This window comes from Pteropus medius, unplaced genomic scaffold (assembly GCF_902729225.1).
Source record: "Pteropus medius unplaced genomic scaffold, Ma_sr-lr_union100, whole genome shotgun sequence".
Taxonomy (NCBI): Eukaryota; Metazoa; Chordata; class Mammalia; order Chiroptera; family Pteropodidae; genus Pteropus; species Pteropus medius.
Window position 1 is genome coordinate 5,569,731 of NW_024342471.1, and position 19,039 is coordinate 5,588,769.

Here is a 19,039-nt window from a genome sequence, read left to right on the forward strand (position 1 = left end):
ACTGGTGCATTGAGTAGGGCACTGGCAGCTAGAACCCTGGAGCAGCCCTGCTCCAGGCTGCAGCAGACTCAGATTCCCTGCCCAAGTTGGCATGGGTGGAGTCAGCCAAGTGACAGACGCAGCCAACACAGACCCTTCTGTTTTGTCTCACTTTTGATACAGCCATAAAAAAATACTTCACTAATACCTCAATATTTATGGGAAAAAGAATGGTGCAAGGGCACTAAAAAGGCCTCAGTGTGAGGAGTAATTGGGGTGACAACGACCCTGGTGAACTGGACGGTGTGTACCTTTGCGAAGAGAGCTACCATCACATGACTCTGGGCCATTCCTGCCACATGGAAATGAGGAGCCAAGGTTATCAAGCTTTAACTTTTTCAAGACAGGCTGGGCATCTAGATTTTAACATAGTATCTCTCAATTTAAAAATAATAGCAACCAATTCACATTTCTAAAACAATATTGGGTGAACTAAGGTGGCTTACCAACCTGCATCCTCTGTACCATCCTCTGCTTTGCTCTTGTGCCCATGCCCCTGAGGGATACCAAGATGGGCCCTGGCAGAAGAGGGAGGAGCTGATAAGTGTTCTGCCCCTATCTGGGCCCCATCTCACTCTCCTACAGCCCAGCTCTCAGCTGCTGCTGTGTCCTCCAAGTCGGTGGCTCTGCCAGACCAGTCCTCACTCTCCTGGAAGGCTACTCGAGCGTGCCCTTCAGCTATGACAGCTGCCGTGAGCCAACACTGGCAGAGCAGGAAAGCACTCAAGTTCTCTGATACCTCTGCTCAGCACTTGGGATCAGCTCTTTCAAGCCCAAGGATAGGGTGGTAGTACACTTCCAGGGGCCAGGATAAGTCTTTCGCCTCAAAACTACATGCCCCAACTTCTGGAGCCATGGCCTTGAATAGCAGAGTCACCCTCCGCCTGTTGTAACAAGATCCATATCATGGCTCAGATGATGTGATGGCCATCAAATACGTATCTCACCAGGGAAATGGGGGCTGGGTCAGAAAATGCTGTAAAAACTTACAGAATGGACGGCCAGAAACATGTTTTATTAATCTCTGACCAACAGAGTGAGGACTAATAAATATTGCTGGACCAATACTGGACCATCTTCCTTGTAACGTTAACATTAAGATGGCCTCATCCCTCAATTGCCACAGCTTCACCTGATCTTAAAATGTCTGTTTCCCAACCCTGGACACCCACTGAGAAGCCAAAGGGAAGAAGCAAGACTTTCCTGCCAGCCCTTGGCTGCTGCCTCAGCTCCTCCCTGTCCCTCAAACCCACAGGGATCTGCAGACCCTGCTTGTGGATTCCATACACTGTGAATTCTGTCTGGGTGAATGCAGACCCAAGAACATCCTGCCCCTCAAACTGGACACGGATACCAAGAGGCTCAAATATCTACTACCTGCTGCAGTTCCCGGAGAGCTTGGGATCCTGCCTGTGTGCAGAGTCCCAGCCCATGCCCTTCTCACAATCTCACAGACAACACACTCATCCCTTCCTGGAAAACCATTTTAATTAGCTTAAACCAGCAGCAAAGAGGGAGACGTAGAAGCTGGACCTGATGGGCTGTGCTTTAGAAAATGCCAGGTCTCCCTCTTGGCTCTGAACAGGATTAGCAGCAGTTCTAAGAGGCTCCAGGCCTCCCACAGCAAAGCCAGAGGAGAAAGTCACCCCCAGAAAGTGACAGAGGAAGTGGCAGGCTGTGAGTGCTCAGCGTTCAGCAGACAGGGATGGTGGATGGGGAGTGTGAACTCACACTGGGCTCTCAGAGGCTCCATCCAGCAAGGCCTCTGGCCAAGGCTGTGTTTAAGACTGGGTCAGGCAGAGGTGGGAACCGCAAAGAAGACATGAGAGGTCTGGCCAGCAAGCCCCAGGGGAAGGGCAAAGGCACTGGGGCAGAGGTGACCGTGGACAGCAGCCAACTCAGGGAGAGCCCTTGCAACATTCCTAGCAAATAAGGCCATCTATGCAGCTCAGGGGCCTTGGCATCTCCCAGGCCAGAAATCAGAGCCAAAGCACCTGCTCTGTCCCACAGCAGCTTGCAGACATGGGGCTGGGTCAGCGTGGGGACGAAGCCATCATCAGCTCAGTGGCAGTTCTGACAGCTGGGGTGGCAAGGAATCCCATTCATCCGGCAGCGGCAGCCCCCGCTGGTATCTCCTGGGCCCTAGAGGATGGGGGGATTGGGTAGAGAGAATAGAAGGTCAGGGTGGGGAAGACAGCGTCCCCTCCCCCATGCTATTCCATCACACCCCAAAGGAGTGCACACTCCACTTGGGCCTTTGCTCAGGCAGGTCCTCCTGCTTCTCAACTGGCCCTCTTAGCCTCAGCTACCTGATGGGGACCATCATGAAGGCCGTTCTGGGCTCCCACAACACCCTCATTTCATGGCCTCGCTCAGTCTGCCCACCCCCAGATGCACAGCAGGGAAAGGAGCTGACGGATCTTTGCATATTCTGAAAGGGTCAGCACATTGGCAGCATGAAAAAGGGTGGCTTCCTCCATCTATATCTCAATGCCTGTCTGTGTATAACAATGAGCCCCCAATTCCAGGAACATACCCCCAACGATAACAGCTACCGTATGTGATTGCTCACTATGTGACAGGCAGCTAAGCACTTCTTGCATTTTTTCATTTGATTCTGACAGGCCCAAGATAGGCCTGCTATTGTCTACATTTTACAGATGAAGAAACAGGCTCAGGGAAGGCAATAACAGCCTAACTACACGTGGATTAGTGTGTGCCAGAGCCAGGGACCCATGCCACCTCTGACTCCAGACTGAACCCTTGACCCCTGTCCTCTAGGGCAGGGGTCGCAATCCTTTTCTGTAAAGAGCCAGGTTATTTTTGGCTTTGGGTCCACACGGTCTCTGCCTTTGTGCACAAAAGCCGCCATAGATAGTATGTAAATGAATGAGTGGCTGTGCATCCCCAAAATATCACTTATGAATGCTAAAATCTGGATTTCATATAATTTTCACAAGTCAAAAAATATTCTTCTTTTGATATTTTCGACCATTCAAAAAGTGTAAAAAACATTCTTACTTCACAAGTTGCACAAATACAGGTGGTGGATTGTGTTGGATTTGGCCCGTGGGCTGTTGTTTTCCAATCCCCACTCTCCAGCAAGGCCCACGAGGGCCCCCTCCCCTCACCTCTCCTGAGTCCTCTGCTCCCGAAGGACTCACCCCTGGGCCCCAGCGTGGGCCCTTGGTGACCCAGCAGATCTCGGTGTGGCAGACAGTGCAGCGGATCCAGTCGCAGCCATCCTTCTTCTGCACCACAATCTGGCACTGCGGGCAGTGCATGGCCTCACCCTGCTGCAGCATGGACTGGGGCAGAGAAGGGGCTGACCTTGGGGCCAAGCAGAGGCAGCTGCCCAGCTTCGTCCCTACCCACTAAAGAGGGAAACTGACAAATCTGCAGGAGTTGTGGAATCGCTTACCTATACTCCTTGTTTCTGCAGTCTACTCCCTCCACCCAGACAGCAGTCTTACTGCTCCCACCTGAACACTTGTCCCAAGTCCCAGCTCCAGATGGAAGTGAAGCTGGCAGGGAGGTCAGAGCCTCCAGAGGCATGTGAACCACAGCCCTTTCTGAGAAGCCCAACCCCCGACTAGCTCCTAGCACTGAAATCCCCAGGCCCTCAGCCCTATCCCAGCCTCACCCTCAGCATCTCTGTTGTCTGCCGGGCAGCCACATCATTCTGAGCCCGCAGGGCCAGGTCATCCTGGTACTCCTTGCAGTTCATGTGCTCGTGGATGGCCTGCATTGGGGTGAGAGGCTCAAGGTGAGAAGGTTCCCCAGTGGGTTAGAAAGCTAGAAGAGGTGGCGGGGGGTGGGGGTGGCAGAACACATCCGCACAAGCACTAATTCCTTTAGCTGCTGTCACTGACAGTGCCTCACTTTGTAAGCCATACACCTATTTTATAGAAGAGGACACCGAAGCCAGGGAGATAAAACCATGGTGATCACATGTGATAATATAATATATACCTATTTAAGTTATGAGTAACACAGAAACACTTAAACTACCTCTCCCCCAGGCTGTAGCCTCTTGTGCCTGGCTAGGTTCTGCCCTGATGCAGGCCCAATGCTCTGAGACTGAGCCTGCGTAGGCTGCAACCAGGCTCAGACCTGTCTACTCTTCACTAGTCTCTCTGATGGTCAACAGTTGAGATGACGGGGGCAAGATCAGCCTGGGTTTGTGGTGAGGGCTCAGTCTAGGAAGAGGGTTCTGTCCAGGGCCAGGGCTCAGTCTAGGCAGAACTTCTATGTGGAGCCAAGTCTGGGACTCAGGATCAGGGCTCAGTCCAGGGTCAGGGTTTGGTCCAAAGCTTAGGCTCATTTCAGAGCCCAGGCCAGGACCCATCACTGACATGTAGCTCTAAGTCATGAAGACCAGGCCAGTATCAAAGCTCCCTTTTTAGAAGAACAAGCACTGAATGGTAAAACTCCTGGCAGGAGTAGGGTGACTAAGAAATGTGGGTCTCCATCCCCACCTTGCAGAGCAGGCAGTTGACGTGGAAACACACAGGGCAGGTGAACTCATTAACATCATCTTCAAAGAAGCACCACCCCTTGCAGTCTGGCGTCTTGCAGTGGTAGCTGAAGGCACTTCGATTCTCTGCGAGGGAGACACCCAGGTCCAGAAACCGCTGGTAATCCTCAGGTGTCAGCAGCTGCCAACACATCACAGCCTTGGTCTCCGGGGTTCAGAACACCTGATATATTTGCCACCGAATATCCTCCTGGAAGCCCCCAATCTATAAAGTCCAACCCAACCCTAGGCTCTTTTTTTCACATCACTCTCAGAGTTTAAAGACTCCATTCAAAAAGTGAATCAAAAGTTTTGAAGATGGATGGTGGTAAAGGTTGCACAACAATGCGAATACACAACGTCACAGAACTGTACATTTTAAATAGTTAAAATGGTAAATTTTGTTATGTATATTTTACCACAATAAAAAAAAAGAAAAAAAAATAGACAATAACAACAACAAGCAATGCTGGGGAAGATGTGGTTAAACTGATACATTTCATTCTGAGAAAATAATGTGGCAATAATATTTTAACCATCTCAAACTTGTCTGACATTTTGGGACTCACTACAAGTTTATCCTAAAGAAAAAATATAAAGAGACACCATGCAAAATATTCCTTGAGGCATTACCTACAAACTGAGACAATGGAATTAAGAGAAGAAGTATAAACAGGATATATGTCACAGAACTTACACTAATCTTTAGAAAGATTTTGTAGCAAAATAGCCAAAGCTGTTGTATCTATGCCAGTTACAATGAAGTAAAAATCATGCCTATGTTCTATGTCTTGATTGGTGGCAGTTAGTTACAAGAGATACCTTTGTCAAAACTCATCCAACTGCGTACTTACAATGGGTACATTTTATTGTGTGCAAAGTAAACCTTAATAAAGTCGATTTAAAAAGGAAAAAAAAAAATCATTGTCTACCCAGAGACACCAAAGTTAATAGGAGAAAAATACAGTCAAGATTTCTTGGGATGGCAGGGTTGTAGCTGATTTTTCTTTCATTTGTTCTGTGGTTTAGGCATGTTTTTTGTAAAAACCTCCACTGCATTATTCTGCAGATCCCTATCCCTCTCTCTCTGCCATACTTGACCATTTTGAGGTCATTCTGAGGCTTGTGTGAACTCACAGGGGCTCCAGGGAAGCATGGGCCCATCACAATGTCCCTTGGCAGGGGTGCCTGCACAGAGAAGATCTCTGGGCAATGACTATGGGTGCCAGGCCACGTGGAATGACTCTCCAGGCCTCAGCAACCTCCCAGAACCACCTTTCTCAGAAGCCCCACAGATGACAGATAAAAACAGGGCTGCTCTTGGGGTAAGGGATGGAAATCCCCAAGTTCTACCCCTCTGCCTGCCCTTTTAGCCTTGAGGCAGAACTCCCTGGGCCCCAGGAAATGCTTGGTGAAGTTGGGGGCGTTCTTAGAAGCAGGGTCATAGGAGAGAGGCAGGAGTAATGGGGAGAAGCAAGGGTCTTGTGCATGTGCCTATGGGGGTCTCCCATGTGGACCTCAGTGACTTGTGGCCCTGCCTCCATGCTTTGGCCTGAGAATCCCAAGATGCCCAGGTTTGGGAAAGCCATTCCCCAGCAGTTGAAATCAAGCCCAAGAGTCCACTTTACAGATGGGGAAATGGAGGCCCAGAGAAGGGACAGGACCTGCTCAAAATCACCATAAGTCAGAGAAAGAACTTGATAATACCATCAATAACAGTAACAGCAGCAAATACACACAAGTAAAGACACAGACAGCACTGTGATAGACTGCTGGAAGAATGGCCCCAATTTGTTCATGTCTCCCTGACTTCACAGCTTTGGGTGGTCCCCTCCTGCACAGACTCTGGGTTTGAACATGTGACTTGCTTTGGTCAATGAACTAGCAGCAAGTGAAAGAGAGCAGACTTGGGAAGCACTTACACAGTTGGGCTCCCCTCTGGCTGCTCCTGGAACCCTGAGACCAACACCATGTAAGCAGCCTAGCCAGCCGGCTGGTAGACGGGAGTCCAAAGTAGAAAGAAACCCCATCATCCCAGCCATGGCAGATAAGACCATCATAAACCAGTCCAGGACAGCTGACCCACCAGCTAAGTCCAGATGAGATCACCCACACCCAGGCTGGACCAGAATAATCATCCAGCTAAGCCCGACCCAAATTACTAACTTGCACGTAGATAAGCTAAATGGTGGTTGTTTTAAGACAAAAAGTTTGAAGTGATTTGTTACAGAGCAAAATACGAGGGCTTACCATGTGTCAAGCACTACTCTAAATTCTTTACACATATCCTCTACTATAATCTTCACAAACCTTGAAATAGAAACTAACTCTAATTTTGACCCTAACCAAGATAAGAGGACTGAGGCACAGACAGGCTATTCGACTGGAGGTCACCCAGGCCCGCTCTGCTGGGCTGTCCTTCCTTAATAAGGGTAGTTTCTTTACTAGCTGCCTCCCCCAATTCCTGTCCTGTTCACTGCTTGGGTCCCCAGCATCCCACACAAAGGCTCTTGATAAATGTCTGCTGCCTGAGACTGGCACTCAAGCCAGTTCCCACCCGCCAGCTCAGGGCCCAGCTCCCTGGGACGGGGTGTACTCCTCCCTCCCCAGGCCTTACCGCCCGGATCTCCCTCTCCAGCAGCTTGCCCGAGCACGAGTAGGTGTTGTCAATGAAGGGGCAGGCAACCTCGGCCTCCTGGCTGTTTCGGATGGTACCCTGCAGACACTCCCTAGGGGAGGGGTGGGGTGGAGGTGAGGTCGTCTGAACCCCATCCACTGGCATTCCACCCCTGGTGAGTCTGACCCCAGGTAGGCTTCTCTGCAATACCTCCTTTCTTTCCTGTCCTTCCCACCAACTCATCACTGTGGGCCTCCACTTTTGCTCACCCCACTACCACCCTTCCTACTCCCTTTGCCCAGACGACTACAGTAGCCTCCTCCTGGGCTTCCTGTGTCCACCACATCCCTCCCCAGTAGCCTTCCATCCCATCCTGCCCAGAACCAACCCAAGCCCCTCACAGCACTCACAAGAGACCCCATGACTCACCCTTCCTAACCCTTCTCTGTCCATCCCTCTGCTCTGGCCACAGGGATCCCTTTGCTCCCACAGACAGGCCAGGCACACACCCATGCCATAACCTCTCAAGTGCTACCTCCGAGGGGCTCCCCCAAACCCCTGCTGGAGCAGGGCACCCTTTTTTTAAAACCATAATCTACTGGTATTTGGCATTTGACACAATTAAGTCATATCAGTGATTATTTGATGAACATCGGCCTCCCCACTGGAATGTTAACTCCAGAAGGCAGGAATTGAGCTTTTGCGATCTCTCCTGAATCTGCAGACCTAGCACCGTCCCTGGCACCCAGGGGCTGCTCACCAAATGTCTGCTGTGGGGTGAAGGATGTGTTCTCCACAGCCCAGGATGGATGGGCCAGGAGGGGAGCCACCGAAGGGGCAGACTGCCCTCCAGCCAGGCGCAGGGCAACCAGGGCTAGGGCCTCAATGTCCCTGCATAGGCCTGGGTCAGAGTGGTGAGGGGCCCAGGCTCTGAAGCCAGAAGCCTGAGCTGTGTGCCCTTGAGCAAGTTGCTGGCCTCTCTGAAACTCACTTTCCTCCCCTGCAAAATAGGGTGACAGCACCTACCTCCATTTTTGTGGACATCCAATGAGATATAAAAGCACAGATCCCACCCCCTTTCTGCCCTTGGTCACTGGTGGCTGAGAACAATGCTGCTTTGCTGGGAGTGGGGGCCACACCTGCAGAAGGCGTGCAGACACTCCCGAAGCACAACAGCCTCGCCTGGCGCCAGCACCAAGTAGCACACGGGGCATTCGGTGGGTTCGGTGTTCAGCACCAGGCTCCTCTGATCCAGCTGGATGTGCTGCAGGTAGTTCCCCTCCTGCTGCTGCTGCTTCCGCTGGGCACATGGGGCGGGGCCGCGGGGCGGGTCAGGGTCTCAGGGGTGGGTCAGGCCAGGAAGGGGGCAGGACCAGGGGACTCGGTCAGATCCCGGAAAGGAGGCCAAGCTGGGAGAGAGTGAGGATTCCAGGGAGGGGGTGGGAGTGGCCAGGCAGTGGGAGGAGCAGGAGCAGTTGGAAGGGTGGGGCCAGAAGCTTGGCCAGGCGGGGAAGCCAGGGGCAGGAGGCCGGCCAGGCTCAGCAGGTTGAACTACAACCAGAGGTCAAGCCAAGCGAGGGAGAGATGGTGGAAGGGAAAGAAAGGGGGCCAAGCTCTGAGGAGGCAGTCAGAGGTAATAGGGCTCACATCTCTGCCAAGCAGAGTGGGGCTAGGGCCAGGGGACGGAGGGAGAGCCAGGTCAAGGTCACAAAGTAGGTCAGAGGGAGAGGAAGGAGTAGTGATAAAGCCAGGGAACAGAGCGAGGAGGAAGGACAGATCCGGCCAAGGGTGTAGATGGGACCAGGAGTGAGGTCATGCCTGGGGTGGGTAAGGGCAGCACTAGGTCCAAGGGGAACGCAGGTGGAGGATAGGGGGCATTTGATCAGAATGGGGGAACACTCAGGTCAGGTATCTGTGTAATCAGTGCTTGTGTCACGATGGGGGGCAGGGCTAGGAGAGGAACAGGACAGAGTAGGGGGTCAACATCCCAGGGAGCAGTGAGAGGCCAGGTCCAGGGTCACAGGAAGTCAGGACTGGGCCACAGTTAGAAAGACACTGCAGTAAGGAGTAGTAGGGTCCCGAGTGTGGTCACAGCTGAGTGAAGCAGAGCTAGGTCACAGGCAGACAAGGGGGTGGTGGATGGGGCATAGTCAGGGTCCCAACCAAGGTGCTGGAGTCTCAACCAGGCACACTTGTGTGCATAATTGGTGGGTATGTCAAAGCCCCACGTGAGGGCCGAGTCTGGATGGGCATCAGCCAGGAAGCAGGCTCAGCCACAGGATGACCTCCAGGAGAAGGAGGGTCACTGTCAAGTGCAGGGTCAGTGCCTTCGGTATGGTCATGAGGGGACAAGGCAGCAATGGGAAAGAGCAGCAGTGTAGAGGGGCCTCCCTTCCTGGCCTCCGCCTCCCTGTCCAGTCTGCAGGTGTCTGTCAGGGGACATCTCTGCCCACCTGCTGGTACTTGCGCAGGGCTTCCTCCTCGCCTGCCAGGCGTGCTAGCTCCTCAGCATCGGGCTGGTATGAGGGGGGCACTTGGTAGGCCTCAGGCCGTGCCCGGCAGCACATCTCGCAGCCAGGCCGCGTGGGCTTGTTGATGAAGGTACAGCCAGGGCACTGCCAGCCCACCTGGGGGTGGAGGGGCCATGAGCTCAGTGCACAGAGGGCCCAGGGCAGGGTGGGAGACGGGTATAGGGGTGGCTTACCGGCGGGGGCTCAGGTATGGGGTCAGGCTGCCTCTGCACCAGCTCCTGGGGGGCCCCAGGCTTCAAAGGCACCGGCTCTAGTGGGCCCCGGGGCTGCAGCGTGAGGTCTTTGAAGCCCAGATCTACAGAGGAGGGTTAAGAGGCTGGCAGATCCATGCAGCCCACTTCGTCCACAGTGCCCAGCCAGCCAGGAATGGGCACCATACACTGAGTCCCCTCCTGCCCTCTCCCTCCTCCCTGGAGGAGTCTCCAGCTTAGAGTCCTGCTAGGTGGGCTCAGACTTGGCTGAGTATCTTGGGTCCCACAGGGTCAGAGTCCCCTCTCTACCCATGGATGCTCCCATGTCTTCCTGGCTTATAAATCCTGCCTAAAAACCGACCTCCTGCGCACTTAGGAAGTGATGCACTCAGAGCGACAAACAACTTCTCTGAAGTGGTCCCGCCAAAATACTGGCTCTGATCCATTCATGAGAAGGCACTGGACAAAAATTAACAACTGGTCTGGACTCTTCAAACATCAGTATCAGGAGGGTCAAGGGAAGACTGAGGAAGCCAAAGACTGAGAAGGTCCTGAGACAGGACCACTGGATGGCCTTTTGCAATAAAGGACATTAGTGCAACAACCAGTGAAATCTGACTAATATTTGTAGATCTGATAATAGTACTGTATCAATGTAAATTTCCTAAATTTGATAGTGTATATGGTAATATAAGAAAATGACTTTTTTAAAGGAAATATACACTGAAGCATTTATGGGAGAGGGACATAATGTCTGCTCTCAAAACAATTCAGAAAAAATTATATGCATAAAATTATTTTTATAAATAACTGGATATATAAAATGATAAAGGAGAGCAAGTACGGTAAATGTTAACATTTGAGAAATCCACACAAAAGATCCATGGGAATTATTTATATAGTTCTTTGTACAATTTTGTAACTTTCCTGTAAGTCTGAAATATTTCACAATAAGTAGTAAAAAATTTAAACTAAACACTATTATTATCATTGTATCCAATTTAGAGATTTAGAAAACTGAAGAGCAGGGACAGGAAGGGCCTTGCCCAAGACCGGACAGCTAATAAACGCCAGAGCCAGGATTAAACTCAGCCCCTCTCCCCTAGGCCAGGAGGCCCCAAACCCCGGCCTCAGATGGTAGCTATGGGTTGTGGCCTGTTAGGAATCTGTTAAGAATCAGGCTGCACAGGAGGTGAGCGGCAGGGCGAGCAAGCGAAGCTTCATCTGTATTTGCAGCCGCTCCCCAGCGCTAGCATCACTGCCTCAGCTCCACCTCAGATCATCAGGCATTAGATTCTCATAGGAGCACTGGTCCCTGGTACCAAAAATGTTGGGAACTGCTGCCCTAGGCTCGTTCTCAGAATGGTTCTAGAAATGGCTCCCTCCTGGAGTGTCCTTTGTCTCTCTTCCCCACTATGGATAAGACCCTCCAGGGTGAGTCCCTGACAGAAAGTCCATGGCCTCTGCTCTCTCTTGCCTCAGGACCTCAGGTGAGTCCCTTGTCGTTCAGGAGCAGAGCCTCACCTTCCAGCATCCTCAACTGACGCTCCCGCTGCAGCTCCTGGGGGTTGAGTGTGGTGTTGCAGGCTGACAGGAGATAGAGGTAAGCACTGTCGCCATTCCGCCGCACTCCATGGGAATGCAGGGTCTCCTGGTCCCGGGCCAACCGCTGCCCAATCACCCACTGCTGCAGGGCTGGCGGGAAGCCATAGTCTAGGAACACCTGGGTTAGGGAGATGGAGAGAGAGGGAGTGGGCAGGGAGGGCCAGTGTGGAGAGATACAGAGCAAAATGGGAAGCCTCTGCCCCGATATCTCCCTTCAGCCCCCTCACTCACCATGTCCTTGAGGGAAGCCACCGTCATGTCAGGGCGTACTGTGAGCCAGATGGTGACAGTGTGCATCTGAGCATCCTCCACACTGACACACAGCCTACAGAGAACAGGGGTTGGGGTAAGGGCTGTCCAGGTCCAACGTCAGCAACCAGCTATAAACATGGACATCTTTGCACACCTGTGCATGCACATGCATGTGTACACACAGACACACAACCCCCCAGTGCGGGTTAAGGGCCTCTCCTAGAATCCTGCACCCCTGTGCTTCCTCCTTCATCAGAACCCACCACTAAAGGCCCGTCAATGGCCCCACACTACTCCTAGAATAAAATCCACACTCACTATGCATACAAGGGTCTCCATGATCTGGCTCCTCCCTACCTCTCCAGCCTCTTCTATCATTCTCTCCCTTGCTCCTCAGCCAAGCCACCCAGTTATCATTTACCATATGCCAAGACACTCCAAAGCACTCGACACATATTAACTCATTATTCCTATTTTACAGATAAAAACCTGAGACAGGTTCTGGTGACTCTGCCAAGTCAGCAATTAATAACTGCTAGAGGCAGGATTTCAATCCAAACAGTATTATTCCAGAGACGGTGGTTTTATCATTCTAATTTTAGTATATGTGCTGCTAAAGCAAGCACCAGAGAAAGTGGTTTTAAACACCAACATAAAAAGGGAGGGCTAAGAAGAAAAACTAGAACTGATCCCAGAGGAAATAGATAAATTAAGGTACAAAACAATAACAGTAAAGTCCACTTAGTACCTTCAGAGAGATTTGGGAGAACACTGAATCCATCAAGCAAGAAGAGCAAGAAGCAATGAGAAAATGAGGAATGATTCTTGGAAATTTACAAAGTGATTCCTGACGAACCTAACCTTTAGATCCAACTACAAGTTCACAAGGAAAATGGGAGATATTAAATGATACTCTGAGGAGACAATAAATAACTCCAGAATGTAGAAAAATTCTAGAGGCCAAAGATCAGGTTTCTTAAAAAAATTAATGGCATAAAAATAGAGGAGAATCACAAAGGCTTAGACAATATTAAGAAATGCTATGTGTGTAAATCTCATTTGGCTCCTGATTGGAACAAACCGACTATAAAAAGCATTAATGTGATAATTAGGGAAATATGAATATAAAGAGAGTATCAGGGGATTTCAGGGAATTATTGTTATTTTTTTAGGTGTGATAATGGTATTGGGGCTATTTTTAAGTCCTTATTTTTAAAGACATATCAAATAACTTATGAATGAAATATCTAAGATTTGCTTCAAAATACTCCAGAAAATACCTTCCAAATTCCTCAGGATAATGATTTTCAATACCGAGCCAACTATCAATGAAGTGAGAAGGCAGAATATAGAAAAGTTGAGACATGTAAAGACTCCAAAAGTTTACCATCCACTTTCCCATATGAAAAGTTTTTTTTTTTTTTAATATACAAGAAACAATAGTTGAGTCTGATGCAGGAAAATGGAAGAAAACTAAAAGGAAATTAAAAGGACTAGATTTTAACCTTCAAAATCTCAAAGGCTGAAACACAAAAGTACATACATTTTCAATTGCACTACTTATTCTACAGTGAATATTTCCATATCAAAGTGTTATAAATGCTATTTTAGTGGGTTTACATTTTCAGAATCGACCTAGAGGCAAAGCACTTAAGCCTTAATTATAGTTAGAAAACAAAATCTAAAAGCTACAACCTTAGCACCAATAACAAAAAGATACAGTTAGCTGGAACCTTTATAGCCAATGTCTTCAGGGTGAGGGGTGATTAGTTATTCAAAAAACTTGTTACAGAAGAGAATCACACAAATAGTTGCAGGTAAATCTTAAACACTTAATTTTACTTTACAAGTCATAAATGCCTGATCTCTAGGTGAATGGCCAATGGCTTTTCTTTGAGTGTATATCTGCTACTGGAGTTTCCCATGACTTTTTTTTTATGTGAACCACCTCCATAATACATGGTCTATGATTTGCAGTATCAGCTTCTTTAAGGTGGACCAAAAACTTAAAGACACTCTCAAAGCATCTGAGTACACAATCCTTCTGGATTTTTACCATATTTTTTATAACCGTCTCATTCTAAAGTAGTGTTTTTTGGTGATTTGTCTCTAGCTTGTCTTTCTAAAACAGTCAACTTAGTTTTTATAGAAACAATTCTCTTTTAGCACTCACGTTTTATTGATGTAACGGCTAATTAAATTATTACAATAACAAGCACAATGGATAGAAATAAGCTGTGTGCAGCGTTTTTTATAGCAGAAACTATACTGCCATTTAATTGGGGGGATCAAGTGGAGGTCGACTGAGAGAGTTTCTATTACAATATTTTAACAAAAACCAGAAAGTCAGGAAAGAGAAAGGTGAGAGATGAAAAGGTTGAATAAAGTCCTCATTTCCGTAACAAGGAGTGTCTAAAAGTTTATGGAGAAGTGGATATATAAGTATTTTATTGAAAATCAAATGGCCAGTTGATCTATAGACTCAAAGGAATTCCTATCAAAATCCCAGCTGACTTTTTTTTTTTTTTCAGAAAATAAGCTGAGCTTAAAATTCATATGGAGATTCAAAGGACCCAGCATAGCCAAAAGACTTGTTCAATCTTGAAAAAGAAGAACAGAGCTGGAGAACTCACACTTCCTGATTTTAAAACTTACTACAAAGCTACAATTATCATAACTGTGGTACCAGAATAAGGACAGATACATAGATAAATGCAATAGAAATTAGAATACAGAAAAAAACCTCATATTTATGGTCAATTAATTTTCAACAAAGGTGCCAAGACGATTAAACAGGAAAAGAATAGTCTTTTTAACAAATGGTGCTGGGACAACTAGATATCCACATGCAAAAGAATGAAGTTGGACTTATACCTCACACCATATGCAAAAGTCAACTTGAAATGGATTAAAGACCTAAATGTAAAAACCAAAACTAAAAAACTCTTAGAAGAAAACATAGTAATAAATTTTCATGACCTAGGATGAGGCAATGGTTCCTTAGATGATACCAAAAGCACAAACAACAAAAAACATAAACTGGATTTCAAAAAAATTAAGCATTTGTGCTTTAAAGGACAATATCAATAAAGTGAAGACAACCCACAGAATGGGAAATGAAAATATATGTATATGTATATACCACATTTTCTTTATCCATTCATGTGTCGATGGACACGAAAGTTGTTTCCGTGTGTGTGTGTGTACACACACACAAACTGGAATATTATTCAGCCATAAAAAGGAAACTGCCATTTGCAATAACATAGATAGACCTTGAGGGCATTATGCTAAATGGAATAAGTCAGAGCAAGACAAATAAAGTATGTTTTCACTTCTATGTAGAATCTTAAAAAACTGAAATCAGAGAAACAGAACAGATTGGTAGGGGAACAAGTCAAAGTGGTCAAAAGGTGCAAATTTTCAGTTAAGAGATAAAAAAAAGTTACGGGAATGTAATATACAGCATGGTGACTAGAGTTAACAATACTATATTGTATATTTGAAAGTTGTTAAATCTTAAAAGTTCTCACTACAAGAAAATATAATTCGTAGCTATGTGAGGCAATGAATTAGTTTATTGTGGTAATCATTTCACTATGTACATATACATATATAATATATACATAGTGATATAGATATACAAAAAAATCATTACGTTCTATACCTAAAATGGTTCAACGTGTGCAGGAGGGGAGGAGGAGCTTCCCACACACCACCAAGCAATTTTCAGACACCAGCAGGGCATCCTACAATTCAACTCAATTCTGACACCACTACCTGGAGATAGTGGCAGCTTCCACAGGTTAAGGGCTCAGTCCTGCAAGCCTGCCCCCACACCCCACTTCAGATGCCAAGTAAAAGCCCAGGGCTTCTAACTAACAGAATATAGATTGGGGGTTCCAATCATCCCCTCCTTGAACGTCAGTCTCCAGTTATAAGTCCAGGTTGTTACATGTACTTCTGACCAACCGGCTATAAATCAGAGATGTGTCCATATAAAAACTTGGACACAAATGTTCATAGCACCATTATTCATTTAGCCAAAAAGTGGAAAAACCCAAATGTCCATCAACTGATTAACAGATAAAGAAAATATAGTATATCCACACAATACATTATTTGGCAATAAAAAGGAATGAAGTTCTGATACATGTTACAACATGGATGAATCTAGAAAACATGATGCTAAGTGAAAGAAGCCAGATACAAAAGGTCACATATTGTATAATTCCATTTATATGAAATTTCCAAAACAGGCAAATCCCTAGAGATAGAAAGCAGACTGATGGTTGCCTAAGGCTGGGGGATTGGGAAATGGCAGGGGGATGAGGAATGCCTGATAATGAGCACAGGGTTCCTTTATGGGATGATTAAATGTTCTAAAACTGTGGTGATGGTTTGCGCAACTCTAAATATACTAAAAGCCTTGAACCACACACTTTAAACTGTTGATTTGGGTGGTATGTCAATTATATCTCCATAAAACCATTAAAAAAAGCAAATGGGATTCACAAGGATCATTCAAAACCAGAAACTATAAAACTACTGTCTTACCATAAAGCAGGAAAAAAGCAGAAAAACAAAAAAAAGATAAACACCACTGTTTGAGTGACTAACATGTGCCAGGTACTGTGCTAAGTGATTTAGCATCAAGGTTAAGCCTCCTGGGCTTAAAGATTAACAGTATCCATTCTCCCTTGCTTCTCATGCTAAGAGAATCCCTGAATCCTTGGATTCCTGGCTGTATTTCATAGCCTCTCTTCAAGCTGAGTGACTGTGAGAGTAAGCATGGTCCACATGAATTAAGTGGAGGAAGTATATGGAACTTTCTCAGCTGCGCTCTTAAAAGGAGTGTGAAAGGGAGTTGTCTTTCTTTCCTTCCTCCTCCCCGCTGATAAGAATGCTGATGTTTTGACGGGAGCTAGAATAGCCACTTTGGACCATGAGGTAAACATCAGACTAGAGGCTATGAATGGAGGAGCAAGACGGAAGTTATTGAGAGAGCAGGAAGGAGTGTCTGAGGACTACAGGGAGCAGAGCCTCCACATCTGGACTGCCTGCCACCAAACTTGTTCATGCCACTGTTATGTTCTTTTCTGTTATATGAGACCTAATATCCTAATATATCTCCTAACGACCCTATGAGATACCTGCTATTATTACCTCATTTTTAAAATGAAAAACACTGAAACTCTGAGAGGTGAAGTGACCTCCCCTAGATCTCGCAGTTGATTAGTGACAGAGCTGGAGTTTGAAGCTAGGTCTCCTGCCACAGAACCTGCCATTAAGAATAATCATTCTATCAGCAAGAATATCTTGCTGCCCACGGGGGTTCAGGAAGCCCTACATCCCTGACCAGCCACACACTCCTCACCTGATGTCCTGTGTTGAGGAGATCTCAGGCTTCAATTGCACATTCACGGGCACCCGTTGCTCTGCCAGCCAGATGGCACACTGCACAGCCACCTTTTCATCCCCACCCGCCACTGCTCGGGCGAGTCTCAGGGCCATCTCCTCAGCTAAAATCCAGCATAGAAGCAAGTCAGCACAGGGTTTATTTTTCAGGAGGTAGGAGGGGGCGAGGGAGGAAACGATCCTTTGTACATGCTGCTTCCTCTGTCTTTTGGGTGAACTATATGTCCTTCAGCACTCAGTTTAAAAGTCCCTTTCTCTGAGAGGCCTTCTCTATTGCTCCTCACTCCCCCTCCCTGCCCATTTATCCTTCATATTCCCAGGTCCTCCATACTTCCATTCACTTATTCACTGACAAGGATTTATTATTATGCTCCTACTGTGTACCAGCCACCATCCTAGAAACTGGGATTCAGCAAGTGAATAATAAGATAAACAGGGTCCCTTCTCATGGACCTCTCACCCTGGTAAGATGACAGACAAATTTAACAAGAGAAAAAAAATTCAGACTGTGATCCATGCTGGCAAGGAAATAAATAGGGTAAGGAGATCAGGGAAGGCCTCTAGGAGGAGGTGATACTGACAGAGACCTGAAGGAGAGGCTGGCTATGTCAAGACCCAGTTGGGGAAGTGTTCCAAGTAGAAAGAAAGGTAAGGGCAAAGGCCTTGAACAAGAAATGGTGGATTAGAACAGAAAGGAGCCAGTGGGGCTCCAGAAGAATGAGAAAGGGGGTGAACGGAGGAACACTGGGGTCAGTCAGGGTGGTGACATGACCTGACTTATGTTTTACAACACTGGGTAGAGGGGTCAAGAGAGGAGGCAAGGATCCCTACTATTCGGGTTAGTGAGATGTGTCCCCCACCAGCCTGGGAGGTTTCCTTTGTCCTCTGGGAGATCCCGTCTCAGCTCAGAGCTGGTTTATGAAGGCCTCAGGGGTATCACATAAATGAATGACAAGATGCCTCTGGAAGCAACCCGGCCCCAAAGGAGGAAACTATAGGGCAAGTGGGCAGAGGGAGGCCAGAATTTAAGACCCCTCTCCCAGGCTCTTCTTGCCAGGGGAGGCCAGGTCCTGGCAGGGCCCACCTTCCACCCTAAGTCGCCTCCAGGCTGTGCCCACCTTTCTTGGTCTTCTCGTCCATCTGGCGTGGCTGCGCCCATCCCCCAAGGCGGGGGCTGCCGCTCCGGAGAAATGCTACCTCTGGGTCACCTGGAAGACCGCGGGCAACGAAAAGCTACTCAACCCCGGCCAGTGGCCTATGGCGCGGTTGGAGACCTCTTTGTGCCTCGGTGTCCCCCTCAGCAGTCGGGAGGCATCGCACTACCCACGGAATGGGGACGAGGCCGGGGATAGGGGACAAGTCGGAACCCCGTGTGGTAAGTGCAGGGGGCACGAGCCAAGCCCGCAATGGGCGACAAAATAAAGGGACAGGCCGGGATGGGGGAGGGGAGAACGATACCGCAGAGCCCGGACGCCAGAAGGCCCCGAGCAGGGCCTCTACTTTTCCGTGCTGGGAGCGCCCCGGGCGCCCGAGATTTCAGCCCAACTCCCTCCCCTCCCGCCCCAGCTAGTCGAGAGGAGGAGGGGAGCAGTCTCGGCGGAAGAGAAAGTGAAAGTGGCGTCCCCGGAAGTGGGGCGGAATACAGTCGCGGGATCCCGGACGCCCCCCCACACACACACCGCCGGCCCACCGCAGGCAGTCCCTGGCAGACGCCGCCACGCCCGAGGTCACGGCGGTCCCAGGGGCTCAATCCTCCAGCCCCTGAGGCCCCAGCTCACCGCCCCAGGTGGATCCTAGACCCCCAGACTCTTAGCCGCCTGGCCGCGCCGCCAGCGCCGCGGGAGGGGGGAAGGGCAGGGCCGGCGGGGGC

At 48.5% G+C, this 19,039-nt stretch overlaps 1 protein-coding gene across 6 annotated transcripts; it reads right to left on the minus strand.

Moving 5' to 3' along the window:
* Positions 1-1,035: 1,035 nt before the first annotated feature.
* On the minus strand, positions 1,036-19,039 carry RBCK1 (RANBP2-type and C3HC4-type zinc finger containing 1). 6 transcript variants are annotated; one of them, XM_039863967.1, is made up of 13 exons: positions 18,948-19,039; positions 18,288-18,377; positions 17,129-17,273; positions 11,731-11,824; positions 11,419-11,617; positions 9,877-9,998; positions 9,626-9,799; positions 8,312-8,472; positions 7,173-7,284; positions 4,518-4,697; positions 3,683-3,781; positions 3,204-3,347; positions 2,101-2,181 (listed from the first exon to the last, which is right to left on the minus strand). In XM_039863967.1, exons 2-13 carry the CDS (start codon positions 18,307-18,309, stop codon positions 2,101-2,103), a joined length of 1,533 nt encoding a protein of 510 aa, XP_039719901.1. In that variant the 5' UTR covers positions 18,310-18,377; positions 18,948-19,039. The 6 variants fall into 6 exon arrangements, with proteins under 6 accessions (XP_039719900.1, XP_039719905.1, XP_039719901.1 ...); XM_039863968.1 differs by having other exon boundaries at positions 18,849-18,993; XM_039863970.1 differs by lacking the exon at positions 18,948-19,039 and adding an exon at positions 18,860-18,898.

Excerpts from the sequence above, each read along its gene's own strand:
- RBCK1 (XM_039863966.1), bottom strand. The coding sequence starts at position 18,309 with ATGGACGAGAAGACCAAGAAAG. Across the intron at positions 8,473-9,625 it reads CCCTGCGCAAGTACCAGCAG|CGGAAGCAGCAGCAGCAGGA; the intron begins GTGGGCAGAGAT and ends CCATGTGCCCAG. Across the intron at positions 4,698-7,172 it reads TGGAGAGGGAGATCCGGGCG|CTGCTGACACCTGAGGATTA; the intron begins GTAAGGCCTGGG and ends ATGTGTTGGCAG.